This window comes from Sparus aurata, chromosome 19 (genome assembly GCF_900880675.1).
Source record: "Sparus aurata chromosome 19, fSpaAur1.1, whole genome shotgun sequence".
In the NCBI taxonomy this organism is placed as follows: Eukaryota; Metazoa; Chordata; class Actinopteri; order Spariformes; family Sparidae; genus Sparus; species Sparus aurata.
In genome coordinates, this window is record NC_044205.1 from 13572120 (window position 1) to 13591153 (window position 19034).

The following is a 19034-nucleotide window of genomic DNA, read 5'->3' on the forward strand; positions in this document are numbered from 1 at the left end:
CATCCAACGCAGTAAGCGCTACCCCCACCAATTGCTTTGCAGTCTGTGGGAAACACTGGTGTGTGTGGTTCTGTGTGTTTTTTCAGTGTTATGTGAGTATTCAGGGCTGAATGTACAAATGTTGTGTATGCACAAAACCCATGCATACGCATTTTCCCATGCATAAGCTGATATTAGAAAGTGCGTAACTCCCGCATACCACAGACAATACACAATTTTCCTAGAGATGTGCAGTTTAAACAACGGGGGGGTCATTAAAATACAACGTGAGAGACGTATTATTGTAGTATAACATTGATTTAGTAGGTTGTTTCACTGATTGCGTTATTATGTTTTGTTATTACATTCATTAAAATGTAATTCAGCAGCACATTTATAAAAGTAATTTTATATTTTTTGAGTTTTACTCAACACTAAGTCAGGCGTACAGATAGTGAGAGTTTAATGCAGCTTCAGCTGTTTTGCATTTTCCTTAAGAGAAATAGTGCATTGACTAACACGTTCCACACTGATGTTCTACATGATAAAGATTGCTTCTATCTTGTTCTGTCTTTTATTGAGCTGCAACTATAGCGCCAGCGAAGTTAAATTAGTCCCAAAGACAGGGGTTTGTCTCTCAGAAGCAATTTTGAAGGCAAGCCCCTTTGGAACTCTCTAATAAAGACTTAAATGAGGCTAGTAATGCTCTAAAGCAATGGCACATGCAGATACACTCCATCCAAACCCAAGTCTTTTCTTTTTCTCTTTCTTCAAGTGCCCTCAACACGCACACACACATACACACACACACACACACCTCTCCTCCTCTCAGAATCAATTTACCAGTACATGCTGGTGAAGACATTGACTTTTTTTTCCTTCCAGAAATTAATTTCAGTAGAGTCAGTCAATAGCTGCTACTCTAACCTTATTGAAAAGTGATACCACATTGCTAAAATGCTCACTCACATACAATTACAAAGGAACACAGGCAAACGGAAAAAAAAAATAATATTACCTATCTGTCAATGCAGGCAATTAAACAATGTAAACATAGAGACACTGCTAATTTTTATTCACACTGACCCACTTATCCGCCCACACAAACAAAGACACACACAGACACAGACACAAAAACATCACACTTCATTCCCCTCCCACTCCGTCAGCCACACAGCTCTGAAAGAAACCTAAGTGCTCATGTCTTTTGTAATGGGTGTAATGATTGCCTGAATGGAGGTGTCCAACAATAGACGAAATAGCAACAATGTATTGACAGTGGATGCTTTAGCCTGCTTCATCAGTCTGCTTGATTGTCTTTGCTCATGAACCAATGTGCTGTCTATCACTATTTACAAAAATTTGCATCCGGTAAAATAAAAAAGAATGCATATATTGACATGCACACACTGCCACACAGTCTGTTTCTGCAACACCACTAACTCACACATGTACACCCACTAATTTATAGCTTGAAAAGGACATCTTTTTAGGACACTTTCACTATGACATCTCTAATTCTACAATTCCATTTTATCCACACATCTACCTTCTCTCCCTCCTACGTTTATCGTTGTGTAACTGTGTATTAAAGTGATGAGTAAGTAAACATTTTATCCTCTGGACTGAGTTTATTCAGGCAGGGTTTTCTCATGTTCACACAATACACTACAAGCAGGGTCACTTTAATTTATGTTACAGACATGAGAGTGTCCTGTGGTCAGTGCAGGTTAATTTCCTTGGTCACATCCACTCCCAGGTTACACCAGGTTGACATGTCACCTGTAAAACAGTTAGTTACAGAGGTGGCTATTTTTTTGTGGGTGTATTTTCAGCACAACAGATGCTACTGAATGATCATAGAGGTATTATAGGAATACTACAGGCAGCATTGTGTCTGTATGATCCTCTTACAGTTTAGGTATAGGCTACAATGCAAAACAGAGTTGAGTATTTGTTGTATATACTTCACAACATATTTTTGATCAGAAACAGAAATGGCCACAATTACAAATCCATCTGCTACTTCAGCACCACGGATAGCAGCATGGATTTATCAAAACTCACATACTAACTTGCACAGACCTCAGCTAGATAACAGATCAGTGAGTCAGGCAGAATAGACTAACATATTAACCTTAACAACCCCTCTGACCGTGCATTCTCTCAGAAAGTTGGGGATTTTTTTTAAACAAAAATAAACTTGATGATCATAGCTGACATAGGGTGTTAGGTTGTTTTTTTTTAAACAAAAATAAACTTGATGATCATAGCTGACATAGGGTGTTAGGGTTAGGGTCAGGCCAAGAATGACAATGTGCATCAGGTGAGACAATCTATTGTTTTATCTCATGCAGTGTGTCAAAGTGGATGGCGACTATGGCCGCATCTGGGACACCCCACAACATCCCTACAAAAAAATAAAAGATGTACTATGTGTTTCAAGTGTTGACCAATAGGAACACAAAATGATGTTTTGTGCACAACTGTTAATGTGGCAAAGCGAAAGAGGATGATGTTATGAGTGCCGGGAGATGGAACTGTCTTGTTTTTTTCTTTATTTGCTAGGCTTTCATCCTTGTTGGTTTTTTAACAGTGTTGTTCACCGAAGTCCGTCTCATCTGGTCTCTAGCACCGCCTCCCAGTGACATTCATGCTTGTTTGAAAGTCTGCAAGCAATGATTGATCCTGGAGCAAAGTCTCATCTGTCATGTCTCTCAGCTAAGACATGGCAAGCATTCATGAGACCATAATCATCTATTCTGACACAGTGAGCATCTTAACAAACAAAAATACTATGTAGTCTAAACCTGGCATGCGTAAGATACAGGATATTAGCTTGGTTAAAGATCCCTTTGTTAGGCTGAGGCAATATAACTCATGGTTTTGATGCTGCATATTACCGTGGTGGGAAAATTAATTTCTGTTTATTTTAAATCTGTGTTACCCATGGAACAAAGTAACAAACCCCGAACTGTTATCAACAGTGCTTCTTTTTATTTTCTCCATTTTAAAAATCCATTTCTTTAGTTTAGCATTTATTTGGTTCTGGTCACTGTTGAGAGTGAAGATACAGTAGATTCTTCAGGTTTCCTTCATTTTGTTACTAAGGTGTTTTAAAACTCAGCAGGACCTTTTATCGTATTAGGACCTTTTATCGCATTACCCTTTATCATGTATGTAAAAAGGGCCTAAGGGGCAGAAACACACATACATGTACAGTTAGGTCCATAAATATTTGGACAGAGACAAAGTTTTTCTAATTTTGGTTCTGTACATTACCACAATGAAATGTAAACGAAACAATTCAGATGCAGTTGAAGTGCAGACTTTCAGCTTTAATTCAGTGGGTTGAACAAAAAGATTGCATAAGAAATGTGTGGAACTAAAGCATTTTTTAAACACAATCCCTTCATTTCAACTGAACATAAAATGTTCATTTCTAATACTTGGTTGAAAACCCTTCGCTGGCAATGACTGCCTGAAGTCTTGAAGTCATGGACATCACCTGACACTGGGTTTCCTCCTTTTTAATGCTCTGCCATGCCTTTACTGCAGTGGTTTTCAGTTGCTGTTTGTGGGCCTTTATGAAGTTTAGTCTTTAACAAGTGAAATGCATGCTCAATTGGGTTGAGATCAGGTGACTGACTTGGCCATTCAAGAATATTCCACTTCTTCACTTTAATAAACTCCTGGGTTGCTTTGGCTGTATGTTTTGGGTCATTGTCCATCTGTATTATGAAACGCCGCCCAATTAGTTTGGCTGCATTTGGCTGGATTTAAGCAGACAGTATGTCTCTGAACACCTCAGACTTCATCCAGCTGCTTCTGTCCTGTGTCACATCATCAATAAACGCTAGTGACCCAGTGCCACTGGCAGCCATGCATGCCCAAGCCATCACACTGCCTCTGCCGTGTTTTACAGATGATGTGGTATGCTTTGAATCGTGAGCTGTACCACGCCTTTTCCATACTTTTTTCTTGCCATCATTCTGGTAGAGCATGATCTTAGTTTAATCTTTCCATAGAAAGTTCTTCCAGAACTGTGATGGCTTTTTTAGATGTTTTTTAGAAAAGTCCAATCTAGCCTTTCTATTCATGAGTGGCTTGCACCGTGCAGTGAGCCCTCTCTATTGACTTTCATGCAGTCTTCTCTTAATGTTAGACTTGGACATTGATACGCCTCCTGGAGAGTGTTGTTCACTTGGATAGTTTGTTTCACCTGCATGGAGAGCTCCTTTGACTGCATGTTGTCTTCACAGCAAAATCTTCCAAATACAAGCACCACACCTCAAAACAACTCCTCTCCTTTTATATGCTTAATTGATAATGACATAATGGAGGAATTGCCCACAACTGCCCATGAAATAGCCTTTGAGTCAATTGTCCAATTACTTTTGGTCCCTTTTAAACTCCTAAACCCTTTATCCAATTTGAATGTGGATACCCTCAAATGAAAGCTGAAAGTCTGTCTTTATGTCCATGTCCATATAGCTATAATTGGAATATGTTTAATTAAACAGGTAAAAAAACAAAACTTCTGTCAGTGTCCAAATATATATATGGACCTAACTGTATGTGCAGTAAAGCAGTCACATTAATGAAGGAGTACATTTAGGAACATCCTGACTCTTGTTGACATTTTTTTTCTCAGATCTTCTTTATATCTGGCAGTATTCATTAAATTTCAAGAAAAGGAAATTCAAAAGAAAGTTTAATAAGAGATTCTGTGAAGGGTAGATGGTTTTATCTATCCATCTATCTTATCTATTGATGTTCCCTCAATGTACATGCTTAATGTGATAACAGAAAAAGTCTGGTTCAAAGTGTGGTTGATGTTCAAGGCTGTGACAGCTTTATTATTTTGTCACCTTCACCTAATTTCAGAGTTGAAGAGTAACAGAGTAACTTCTTTTACTCTTGTTGCTACCACCAGGCCATAAATTATATATTAATTTTGAGGCAGAGAGGAAGCCCAAAATGATTGTTATTAGATTAATCCCACTTCAAATTAATCTTCTATTTACAAACTGTTCTTACCTTTTTTTCTTCAGTGAGCTGCTTGTTGGCTGTATTTCTATGGACAAGTAGGGCTTCACTTGACGGGGTTGTGTGATAATTCAGTAACAATTCTTCCATTGATTTTGACTACCAAGATTACAAACACTAAGAACAGAGTCCTTCTTTTTGATTTTAATTTTTTTTTATCAATGTGGTTTTCGCTGTTTACTTCACATAAAATGTGCATCCAATGATATTTAATATGGATATTCTATATATTCTATATGGATATAAAGGCTATGTTTAACTTTTCTTGGCATCAGTTAGCATCATTTCAGTAAGTTAGTAGAGAAGTGTGAAGAACAGGATCAGGGATGGGCATAAAGCTAGTTTAAATGTGTGTTTTTTTTGCAAGGGAAATCAAATTAATTGGTTACTTTGACTGCAAAACAGATTAATAGTTCCAGGATTTTGCTGCATGTTGCACTTCCTGTTGCTATTTAATTTAACCACCTCTACTTTTCCCTATACTGTCTATTCTCTTGATTTTTAAAACATTTTTAACTCAGTGTTAAATGTGTGACACATGATATGTGTCAGATATTTTAATGTCACATAGCCTTCGAGAGATTTTTAATGTTCACATATCACACATTAGAAAAGTAGTGCGTAGTTACCTGGAATCACCTTAGACAGCAGTAGTTTAATATGCATTTCATTTGCACATTACCTGACAGCTAAAATTTGGCAGACCATACAGAGGATGTTTTAAAAGTACAATGAGCTCCTTTGTGCCGGGAACTTTGTTTTCCTTTTATGGGTCACATGCTGTGGTTGTGCCCCGCAGTGCCCCTGCTCCTTCTTGTCTTTTAACAGCTCTGTCTTGGATTGTTCAGAAAATATCTGGCTTGTGTAGATGCCCTTTGAACACAGAGAAAAAACACAGCTTTTGATGGTTATTCACATATGTTTATATTCATTATTTATTCATCAATTTTTGTCATTCGATAAATCAGAGATGTCACATCTAATCTTTCAAGACAATTACCTTAAAATCAAATCAAATAATGGTTATTTTGTTTTGTGATATTAGATATTGACTTAAAACTCTTTCATATCGTCAAGCAATAAGCTGTCATTTCCTGTGATTTTAGACCCGACTACATGCTTACTAGCCATCTTCTTTTTTTTTTTTATTTGTATTATTTAATGAAACAATAACTATCAAACAGTTTAGATTTTTCTTGTGATAAAAATAAAAGCAGATTTCCAATTTTATGTATTTTTTATATATTAGATGGGCCATCTCACCAAACACCCATTATGATTTTAGATGGCACCTATTTGTTATAAGCACTGATCTAAAGAAGTCTCTTATTTTCAGTCAGCCAGACAGACACAGATGGCAGGGGACACACTGAGCAGCTAAATTCAGCGACAACATCGCTGCTATTCATCGCTAAAGTGATACTCTGCAGGGCCAAAGAGAGGGGGAGAGACACAAACAGAGACAGATGATAGAGAGAGAGTGACAGAGGAATAGAGAGAGAAATGGAGTGAAGAAGAAAATAAGGGAATATTACTTTCCGTTATCTTGTTATCAGGTAACAAGAATGCAGTCTGGGAGTTTGGGGAAGTATGGAGAGAGATGATTAAGCAGCAATTTGTCTCTGGATAACAAAAGTGTGTATGTGTTTGCTTTAGCTGTTTCATTTGGGTATGTTAGAGTACATGTGTGTTTTTTAAATGGTGTGTGTCTGTGTGTGGGAACATGTGAATTCAAGGCCATGTGCAGACATGCATTTGTGTCTTGTGTCTTTACATATGGCAGAGAACATTCAGGTGAACAGAAACAAAGAGACAGAATGAAAATGTGTGAGCGTGATGTTATATGTTACTCATATTGTGGGGACTTACCTTCTTTTTGGGGCGAGAGAGACACGGACAGACAGTCATCAACTGACACTCGTCACCGTCACGCGCGGAGTGCTGACCTAGCGGTATAGCGGCGTAGCGCCGCTGTTCCACCGTCTGGGGAGAACCCTGCTTAGGCGGGAGGCAAAAATGCTTGGGCGCCACGCCTAAGCCGTATAATGGCAGGGAAAACCCTGAGGTCAAAAGAATACCTGTACCCTTCTGATAACAACACTGAAAGCTGTCCAATGGGTTTCAATGTGTACATAGTTAGCAGACTACTATGGATATGTGGTGCACAGTGATTTACAGTTATGTTAGTTTGCTCACATGAGTTGCATGAGGAATCAATGGTAGACAGTATTGTGTATTATTTTTATTTTATTTCATCTTTGCAGATAGGATTTTAGATTCAAATTTAAGTAATACAAATTATTTTATCAATGAGTAATGTGGTGGCCGCACAGCAGTAACTCTGTAGGGCCCTGATGCTCGCGGACCCCCTGTTGAAGGCCACGGTTCTTGTCTCCAGGTATAAATTGCAAGAAAAGGTATTACGTGTGTGTGTTGTGTGTTGTGTGTGTGTGTGTGTGTGTGTGTGTGTGTGTGTGTGTGTGTCTGTTAGGGCAGATGGAGGTCTGGCCTCAGCTCAGATTACAGTTGACCACAGAGGCAGCTTGGCAAATTCATCTTCAGCATCATTTATTGCTGCTCTAGACATATACTCACATACCATACCCACAGACACACACATAAACATGCACATGTGCAAACAGTTACCTGTACTTTGCACACACACAAACACACACACACACAAACTCTGGGGCACGCACACACACACACACACGCACACACACAGTACGAGCCTACTGACATGTCAGCTCATGCATCCCCTTTAGGCACACCAACACACACTGTGTCAGACTAAAGTTCAGTCACATCAGTAATTCATTTTGGGTAGCAGCCTTGTCGATATCCATTTATCCAACAGACCGGTTGAAGGGAGAGGAACGTGCCCCCTGACTCTGTGTCACACACACACACACACACACACACACACACACACACACACACACACACACAAACACACAGACACCCCGTCCTCTCTTACACATATCCATTTTGTTTAGCTCACACCTCTCCCACTTTACTTTGATATTGATTATCTTGATTTCTCCTCCTCCCACCTTTTTTATGACACTTTACATTTTTGTTTCTTTTCTTTTCTTTTTTACAGCAGACTTGCTTGATTGAAACACATATTATAAATACAGGGATCCTCTGGATACTGGAGGCTAGATTAGATTTGGTTGCAGTTAGAATTACGGTATACTGTAATTCAACTGAGTAGGCTTTGTTGGCATTACATTTTACTTACGTTGCCAAAGCACAACGACAATTACCCTAATCATGAAAAATATGGAAGGAAATTAAAACAATTAAATATGTAGATATCTCTGTATGAATGAACATACTGTACATGTACATTCTGTACACACAGATGCTATGAATTATAATAATAATAAAATAACAAAACGATTAGGGAAATGGACATGCAGAGGAATATGGCATATTGTACAAAGGTCTGTCTGTCTACTGGTGTTGACTTGGCAGGAAGTTAGCTACTTAGCATCCAACACTTTCTTTCCTCCTGCTGGTTCTCACAGTTTTGCTGTTTTTTATTGGAGACAACCACTGAGGTAAAGTCAAAATGGTAAATAATCTAGTTTTACATTTGTAGACCGTGAACCGTAACAACTACAAGCTGTGATTATCTGTTCAACAGACATCAGCAAGAAATAAAAGAAAATACAGCAAATAATCCTTAGCAAATACACATTGCAAACTGTATGTACAATTTTCCACTCTAATCACTGTATAAGATTTGTGTGAGTGCTGAAGCAGTAACTTTTTCACTGCTGGCAACAATATGCTGAGTATTTCATCAATGATTTGTTTAACTTAAAATACTTGAACTGCTTTTTATATTTTTTGACATATACAGGCACATTTCAGGAGAAGAAAAACCTCTTCTGTTAGTGATGTTTGTCTTTGTTTTTTGTATATTAGTGTAGCGATAGCCTTTGAAATGGGTCTACATCTGTGTCAGTGGTCATATGTTAGTACAGTGGTTCTCAAGCATTGTCTGGTTTGCTCCCCTTCAGAAGCGGAATAAAAGTTAATGCCGCAAATGTGAACAATGTGTTGATAGAATACTACAGGGGAACAGCCAATAAACAACACATACACACTCACAAGTTGGGATTATTAAGCACGCTCTCATTCTCCTCCTGTAAACTGTGGTGGTTTGTGTTTTCTCTGTTGAATTCTCTTCAAACAACTGGGTAGAGCCTCTAGTCCATTTAATAAGGTGGATTTTCAAAGTTGGAAATCTTGCTGTTGATACTGCTGCAAAATTAGCTGTTCCCCTGCCTCAGAACTATATTAGGTACCCATAAGTTAATGCCATGTTTGGCCCAGTTCAGAATGCTCCAGAGGGGACTTGTAGCCTAGGGCCAAGAACTCAATTAGCCGAAGGTTGAAAGGCTCTGAAATGCAGTTAGCCCTAGGCTAAATGTCAGATAAAAAAAACAAAAGCCCTTGTGTGTGTGTATGCTGCCAGAGTGTGTACATGCATTGAAGGTTGGACACTGTGACACATCTTGACTCTGTCTCTTCACTCACATGCAAGCAGTGAAGCGTCTTCAGTGTGCTGCTGATTAGTGTCGACATTCCATATGTGGCAAGTGACTCAAACACACTTGTTAGGCTTCACATGCTACCGTCCCAGGTATTTGTCACCAGTGTATCCCACTGCCAGCTTTAACGCCGGCAGCACCTCTGATTCCTACAATCGCAGCTGTCACCACTGCTAACTGTTACCACGGCAATGCTGTCGCTATGGGTTACCAATAGCCGTGGCCGCCGTGGAACAGCGGGAGACAAAGAGAAATCAATCTGCGCTTCTAATCTTCTTTACATGGAATAGAGGAAAAGAGGCAGTGCAGAGGTATTGGCAAGCCTTGTAGGTAGCTCAGAGGCAATATGAAGTAATAGCTCTATGGCTTTTATGGAATAACAGATTAACTGTGACACAAGCATAAAGAGGAGATGGGAGAGGAGCAGAGATCAGTACGGGAGCGGGAAAAGGGGAGCAGAGGCAGGAGGAGAGGAGCAGAGGTGAGGACCAGAGGCATAGGAGGGACAGCAAATCAGGTTAAGGAAATTGTGTGGCCAATGGAGCAAGGTTAGTTTACCATTCAAAGCACCCCTTAATCCGCTTTAATTGAATAGATAAGCAAAGTCATTTTGCTCGATAAACTCCTGCTGTGTCGTCAAACACCTCCATCCTCTCTCTGCCCTCCATCACTTTCTTGTGCTTTCTTCTCCTCCTTTCACTCCTTTCACCCTCATCTCCTCTCCCCACCCACATTTATCATTTTTATGTTTTCACGATGAAAAAATATGACTAAAACTGTACTTGTAGGTGCTTATGGTTCTTTTCTTAGCCAGATGTGTGAGGTTTCCACTGGAGACTAAACAGTGAGTGCCAGACATAATCACAGGAAAAGGCTTGGAAGTGTATTTCCTGCACTTTACTGTTCCTGTCATCTTGTCTGTATGGTAAACTCCACCCATCTGGTATTTCACAATGAAACAGACAGTACAAATTAGTGCCAGTACTTAATGTCCCAGGTTTGGGGGATAGAATGCAGAAAAATAAAAGAGGGTTTCAAGAAGCCTGATTACACAGTTAACTGTGAAAGATTTTTTTTTTCTTCGGTTATCTGGCTGAGTAACTTTGCCTGTTGCAGTACTTCAGAGATTAAAAACAAGTGGAAGCGTGAAAGACAGGAACACTGTCTTGCTCTTTCTCTCTCACACAGACACACTAGTTGCTTTATCCATGTTGCAACTAGTCTCCTGGTGATCACAGCAGCCTGTTAGTGGTGATTAGTACTACACCCCTGTCGAATGGACTAAACACAGGATGCTTTAAGCTCTTCGGCCCCCTAAGGCTGATGAAGATCCCTGCAGTGAAGATGCCGTGTGGGAGAGTTTAAACATCACCAGCATGGGGAGAAGGCAATGTGTTGCACCCTTGGGGGGAAAGCATTTTGTGTAACACCATAGGGGGAAGGCATAATGTGTAACACCAGACTGCCCTTATTGCTGTCCCGACTGCGTTAACGGTCCTGACTACTTTGTCTTCTCACAGAATCAGGATATTGTCATACATCTACACTGATTGGTTTGTTTATCTCTGTGTATGCTTATGTGTGTACTTACATAGAAAATACAGTGATACAAATACACTCAAAGGAGAGGAGGTGGTTACATTCATACTGAATAGTTTGGAGATCGGACGAAAATCTCCACTGCCAACTACAGAAAATTTAGTCCACTGGTCAATATCTTGGATATAATTCTTGAATTTTCTTCCTCTTTTTTTTTTTGTGACAGGCATGTCTACAAAAACATTCATACATCTTGAAGAGTCTGCCATTAAGGGTGTTGACACCTTTCTTGAAAATATTCTTGGCTTTACGTCATATGAGCCAGGAGACTAAAAAATTATTATAAGTTAACGTTTCACAGTGAAAGGTAATGTTCTGGAGTTTAATAGAGAATGAAATGGTGCTACCAGAGGTGAAAAAGTTGTGTTTTGTTGAAATATATCAGTTATGGGCAGTGTGACAAATCTCAAGCATTATTTTTTAACTCACAATTTCTATATGTATTTGTATTTATATGATTTAGATGTTCAGTATATTTTAAAGTTTATACATGTTTAAGTTGAATGTTTCTTGATCCTTATTTGTAACTATGAATACTCAATCATTAAGAAAATGTAAATAAAAAGTTACCTGCACGTTACACAAATGCCTATCTGGTTTCTGATGTAATCACTCCTAATTTTAAGTTTAGATTTTATACTATCGGTTTCCATCAAAAATAAATCACACACAGCGGCAGCATTATCCCTGGTGCAAAGTCCAATGATGTTATGTAAAGCAATTGAACCAGTTGTCTATTTTGAGAAGCAGCTGTGCCTCCCACCTCTTTTCCTTTTCGGATTCCAAAAGCCAAAAGTGTCTGTAGTAATGGATTATTCTGTGGTAATGTGCACGGTCGTGTATGGAAATGTGAAACAGACAACAGAAAAAAGCCAAACGAAGGGAGGATTGACACACAACAACAGAGAGACATACATACAGGAACAGACCAAGTGTGTTTTAAAATGCAGGGAGAAACAGACATGGAATATTAGAAAATGTTTTTAGAGCAAACAGGCAGGGATAACAGGCAGAAACATATTGTAGTTTTGTTAAAGCTCTATTGCTTCGATCATCATGGTAATTTTATGTAATTTTGTGAAAGTTCAGGTCATTAATCTGATATCCAGGACTGACAGATACTGAAGGCCACACACACACACACACACACATACACACACACACACACACACACACACATACACACATACACACACACACACACACACAGACACTATACAAGCAACGTAACTACCTGAGTAGACAAATAAACTAAGGGGCCTCACCAACATTTTCTTGAGGTGGATGACCATTTTAATTCAAGCATATTAGAATATTAGAGAACTTGCATTTATGTGGGTCCTTGAAGACTGTTATTTTTTGTGTATGTTATATTCACTAAGTAGAAGCACAAATGCATTTTTTATTTGATACGCTTTCTTTGACCCTCAGATTCGTAGACAGGGAGGCATCCAGCTATTGGTTGACCTGCTGGACCACAGGATGAGCGAGGTTCACCGCAGCGCCTGTGGCGCCCTGAGGAATCTGGTGTATGGCAAGGCCAATGATGAGAACAAAGTGGCTCTGAAGAACTGCGGGGGTATTCCTGCCTTGGTCCGGCTGCTAAGGAAGACTGGAGATGTGGAAATCAGAGAGCTGGTTACAGGTACACTATCTGTGACAAACCCACACCTCACCTCCCTGTAGCTGCAGATATTTTCTTGTATGGCTCTTCTTTTATGGCCTCAGGAGAGGTTATAATAGTGTGTGTATGTATGTTTGTGGATATGATTTGATATGTGGTGATGTGAGGATCACACTATGTCTGGGTAATTTGATGTAATTCTGTAAAACCAACCAATACAATTCAAACTTGTTTCAAACAATGCAAGAACACTTTTATACTACTATTTATTGATTCTTATTTAGATTTTTATGTTGATTCATTATTTAGTTAATGCAAAATGAGGCATGCACACATATAAAGAAATAAACACACACTTTAACATATGCATAGCTGCAGTGTATTCTAGTCCAAACTGGCCTTGACAGTGTTTGTAGTTTTAGCTTAGTGATTTAACTTCACAGGAAATTTATACCTTTCAGTGAAAAGATATTCCTCAGACAAAGTTACTATTCACTCTGCAGAAACCAAGGCTGTACATCTTGAACTCCATCACATGTCTCTAATATTTAATATAATATCAGAGTTCTCCTCAATGTGCCAGGAGGAGAATAAGAATGCAGAGGAAGCAGCGAGGCAGCCAGCAGTTTTTGTTTTTTATATATCGTGTCAAAGAAGTTTTTCGCTTCGTGTCCTCTCAACATTCTTTTTTCAAATGGTTAAATTGTAATGCTGTTTAACTTTATTTCTGTATTTTCTGCGTGGGTGCATGCATACCATCACAAAAAGTGTCCACCTCACATTCAAGTCGAGTCCAGCAAGTGTGGTGTTTTGTAATCACTGGTCAATCCTGGTTTCACCTTGAGGGCATGAGCAGTAAAAGTTAGCCAGTGAACTGGAGGTGCATGAATAAGGCAGCCACACACACAAATGCACAGACGTATGCACTCAGAAGTACAGTACATATTGTGGAGATGCATACACATATCTGTGTAGACAAAAGATCTATGGATTAAATTTTAACATCCACCTTAGCTCACAGACGTAACATGAGCTGATATAATTTGATCTCCATTTCTCTTGGAATAGTTTGCAATATGCCTCCCACAAGGATTTTATATATATATATATATATATATACATATTCTTCCAGAGGCTTTTTAGTGCTGCACCAAACACAGGCAAAGGCACAGACACACAGATGCTCACACTCATGAACATACTCCACCTCAAGCATGTATGTAATCTAAATGTGCAGCCACAGTTTTATTCCAGCATGACACTGGCCACTACAGCCTCAGGACAGGTAATAATAATGCGTGTGTGTGTGTGTGCGTGTGTGTGTGTGTGCGCGCGCGCGTGTGTGTGTGTGCGTGCGTGTGTGTTTTGGCATATATCTCATAGGACTGCCTAAAAAAGTAAAAAATCTGTGATACCTATTGGGCTTGCTTGCAGAGTCTGTGCTACTGGTCTTACACCATAATTAGCCCATTGTCACTATTGTTGTTTTGCTTTTGTAACCAATACTTAATCAGAAGAGACAGTGAATCATAAACTGAAAGTGTCTAGTGTCTAGCAAAAGGGGAATGTTTCCAAAACTAAACAGTATCCTAATGTTACTGAGGGAAAAAGAGCTTGTTACTTCACTGAGAGGTTGGCAAAGTCAACCTACGTTTCACCTGTAGGACAGTCGGAAATGTTCGGTTTGCATTAGCAGTAACAGATATAAAGCATTAATTACTGACATAAAATGTCCAGTATAATTGCTAACACTGGTGTTGTCACAAGTTAAATTAACCAGTGGGAATATGTTCCTTATTTCCTTGTACGACTCTGAGATAGTATATTCTAGCAGTTGTATTGTGATGAGGTACAGATGAGTGTTATACAGAGCACTTGTTTTCTTTGCAACATAATTCTTTACCATGATGACAACTCTCCTGAGTCAAAACACATTGGTCTATTGATTTTTATTGTTATCATCAGAGTGCTGCAGATTCCTTGTTAGACTACCAACCAATACCATAGACCTCCGTTACAACTAAGCCGGTCACTGTTTTTTAATTTTACTCAACCATTGACTCCATCGTTGATTTTTAACTTAATTACTGTACTTGCCCTATTGTAGCAATTGCTTCATTTTTAAACCATTTTTTTCTTTAGACCAAAATAAAATTTGGCTTAGATTTACCAGATATAAATTGGGTGAGCTGTGACCTGTGTTAGGCAGGGATCTGAATGATGGCAGCCTAGCAGATTGTAATTAACAGTTCTCCCTGGCATTTCATGTCAGAAACACAAGAGAGCAGGTCCTTGCTTCTTTTCTTCACATTTCTTTTACAATTCTGCCATTAGTCCCTCACCTCTTCATACTTTTCCCTCTCTACTTTATCCATATGCATGCAGACCTTCTATTTGCGTCAGTGTGTGTATCTATACTTGCTATACTACAAGTATTTCTCACTCTTCGTCAGACAATATCCCACTTTGGTGTACCAGGTTAGCCATGAGATAAGAAAGACATGTTCGTGCTCAAACAAGAGGATCAGGCATTCCTAAAGATAATGTGCAATTACACTCATTCACTCATACACACAGAGACTCAAACAGACAACCAGAAACACATGGATGCACCGAATATTGATTTAAAGTCGGTCTGCCCCCCTCATGTTCAATTTGACCCCTGAGCCCACTGTTCCATTGCTGGGAATGAAGCTCATCTTCAAGCGCATGCATGCACATGCACATGCACGCTCACACATCCATCCCGAGATGCATCCCCATAGGTCACTTGCTCTCTGGGGAAAACACACAACAATGACAGCCAGGAAGCCAGTAAGGAGGTTTGTGTCTCCCTTCACAGACCCCTCGCATACTGATAACAGCCAGAGAAGGAAGGAGGGAATGAAGTGTTATATTTTCCCTACCCTTTCAATGACATCGCTGTCACAGGTTGGTAATGGCAGGAAAAACATCTTGAAAGGAAAGGATAATTAGGGAAGTACTGTACCGGTTGATGGAGAAGGAAGCAAGCTGTTACTTATTTCAGTCAGAGCAGCTATTGACATCAAAGATGGTAAAATACAGTTAGAGGAAAGGCAGTGAGGAAGAGAAGATAGAATGAACTATAAATGAGAGAACAATAGTAAGTAGGAAGGAGGACTAAATGGGGGAAGAAAGAAGAATATAGAAAGAGAACGCAATAAGAATGGGGGAAGAATGGTTTCTAACTAAACATTCCCATCCTATTCTATGTACAAAATCCTGCTGCTCTGTGAAATACATTTCAGTTGTATTAAAAATAGGCAAGAAGATGTGAATTAGAATACACAGAAAACACATTTAATTACATGTCAGTGATGACAGTCAGGCTTGGAGTTGTAGTTTGAATTCATGTGAGGTCCGTAAGCACATTAACAAAGAATTAAATGCACCGTAAGTCATACTGCGTCATATTTGAGTTCTAACTTTTATAAATAGTCCTCTTGCAAAAACATACACACACAATGTGTAATTCTATCTTTCCTTCCCCTGGACCTTCCTGTCATCGCCCTCCTCTGTCTGGCTGTCACTGCTGCTGGCTGAGTGAATCAGTGTCATGCATGATTTTACCCTGTTGTCTGTTTGCTCTGGTACTTAGCATAGACATATTTCAACTGTTTTAATGCAACTACAGCCATATTTTGAAGTCTGTCCCCATTTGTCCCACGGAACCCCCTGCTGGAGCTGTAATTCACCACTTGAAACTGTTGTGTAATTAGTCAGTAATTCAATTAGGCCTGTGCTTTAAGTGTTTTTGTTACAATTAAAGATAACTATGTTTAAAATTACTTTTTTATTTTTGCTGCAACAGAATTTTAATCAAACGGGTCCATCTTGCTAAGAATGTGTGCAGTCATACATTGTTTGTCTGCTCAGATTATTTTAATTGTAATAGCAGGAAGAATAAGTTACTATACTGAATATATAAACTTCAAAACTCTAAATACAGCTGATCACAGCTAGCTGATGTTCATGGTTATTGTCCAATAATGGGTATTAATTATTGTGACCATGATTCTTTGAACACCAGGCTATGAAAAAAATCTTCAAGGAGTACAGGAGGAGAAGGAATTTCTTCCAAGTATTTGAAAGATGGTTTAGATTATTGTACTGGCCAGAAAACTGAAGGAAAGAATATTTGGCCTTGAGAAAATTATGAAATTAGATTCTCCCCTCCTCTGACATCTGTAGTTAAAGTGCTGTTGGACTGAAGCTCTAAATGCTGTGGTGTATTGTTGAGATTGGCAACTACCGTATCAGCCGAATGTGTCAAAACTCCTCCCTTGTCCTTCCCGAGGCCAGTGCTGTAAATACCATAACAAAACTGTTAATTAGTATCATAAAAAACAAACCCTTGCTAGCTCCTCTGCACTGATATGTAGAGGGAAGGCATTGGATCTTTTGCTGTGCCAAATTGCAATCCTCCCAAAGCTTGACCTTCATTACTAATTGGTAGCTAAATGATTTGAAAGCAAGCAAATGGCACTTGGTGACCACCAGAGGTTCATCAGGGGCAGTGATGCATACTTAAATTACATCAATAGACACAATCCTCAACTGCTGGACTCAAAAAAGTGGCTGTGCTGAAGTCATAACCAATCAGCCTCCTCATTACTGCCTCTGCGTTGTCAGCTTTGTCTGAGCACGTCCCTATTCTCTGTGATTAAAGAGTCTGTTTAGGTCTGGGGAAATGAGACAAGCCATACGTCTTTTTTTGGTTACTGCAAAAATCTTGCCCCAACAATTTACCCTGTTTCCCTGTTGGTTCTGAAGTTTAAATTTAGACAAGCTTTTATTGGCTTCCTGGGTCTCAGCGTGAGGTAGATAGGGCGAAGTCAAAGCTTCCGGGCTTGTCAGTAAAAGTCTGGTCGATGCAGAGGCTTTGGGTGTCAATAGGAGATGCCGTTCCCTCTGGTGGATTCACCTTGAGGCAGTGGACCATGGCGTGATCCTGCTGCAGCTGCTGTGTCCTGCTGAAAGGGTTGTTTAGTTCAGAAATCGTTGCAGAGGAAATCACGTTTTCAAAATGCAGGAATGTATGCAAACATAACACTTAAGTTAGAGTTGTCTTTAATTCTTGAAAACTGAAGACAAGTACACATTTTGCTAATGTCTTAAAATGGATTTCAAAGGGAAGTCAACTGTTAACCTGCTACCAAGAATGTTTTTGACCACTTTCACATGTTGGTTTTTAAGTTAAATTGCATACAAAAGACTGTCTGCTAACGGCTTTGTTAAGTAAAAAGTAAAGCTCGCTAAAAGCAGCTTAGTATGGGAACGTATCCTCCATAAAGGCAACAAAGTCAAATGAAAGAGTACATCACAGAGTTGAAGCAGAACATCTTAAAACATTTTCTCCACAAGATATAATCCATTTCCCCCACCATAGTTGGTGGTTTGTGATGTTATGCCATGAGCACCTCCCTACTCGTACTTGCTCAAGTTACACAATACAAGTTCAGGCATTGAGAATGTTGAGTTGGAATTGCAGAGGCTCCATTCTCCCTATTACAAATCAATGTACCATCAATATGATTTTGAAGCTGTTTATGAATGGTTTAAATAGATGAAGCACAAGTATACTAAGCTTGATTGTTATTCCATGCATTGATTCTGTTCAAAATATGCAAGAGACTTAACTTGTAAATGCGTCACGAAAAGAATCACGTGTATACAGAATTGACCAGCACTTTTCTATTTCTGAAAGCTGGTGATGTAAGCAACAAACCAACACAATCAAAATATACCACTGCCATCCTTCACTGTAAAAGTCTTCACCATGGTTTCTGGTCCTTCGAGGCATGAATGACTGCTCCATGTAGATGTCCAAATCTCCATGTCCCCACTACTGTTATAGTACTCACCAAAGCCACTTTAATTTAAGTCAAAGCTTATAACCTTCTTTCAAAAATGCTTGTGGACGGAGCTCCATCAAAGTCATTATGATGATTCCTGTGGGAACACTGAATGCCTTCACCAGGATGATTTTAAGCTGCTGCTACGTTGCCATAAAATTGTTAGTGTCCTGCAGAAATTTCTGTTGTATCTTCACTTCACTGTGGGAGGCACAGGCACTGACAATGAAACCACAGTACAGGACTTTATCAGGAGCTGACAAATGTTTTCCCCAAACCTACTGCAGGATGAGAAGTTGTATGACCTGGGGGTCATGTCAGTGATTGTTAACCTGCTGCCAC

At 39.3% G+C, this 19034-nt stretch overlaps 1 protein-coding gene across 4 annotated transcripts in view; it reads left to right on the forward strand.

Moving 5' to 3' along the window:
- The window catches only part of ctnnd2a (catenin (cadherin-associated protein), delta 2a), a 271445-nt gene that overhangs the window by 191318 nt on the left and 61093 nt on the right, over positions 1-19034 (forward strand). For all 4 annotated transcript variants that reach the window (XM_030398742.1, XM_030398744.1, XM_030398743.1 and 1 more), the window contains one exon: positions 12624-12837. In XM_030398742.1, the coding sequence (XP_030254602.1) occupies positions 12624-12837 (214 nt within the window). The remainder of the gene's footprint in view (positions 1-12623; positions 12838-19034) is intronic.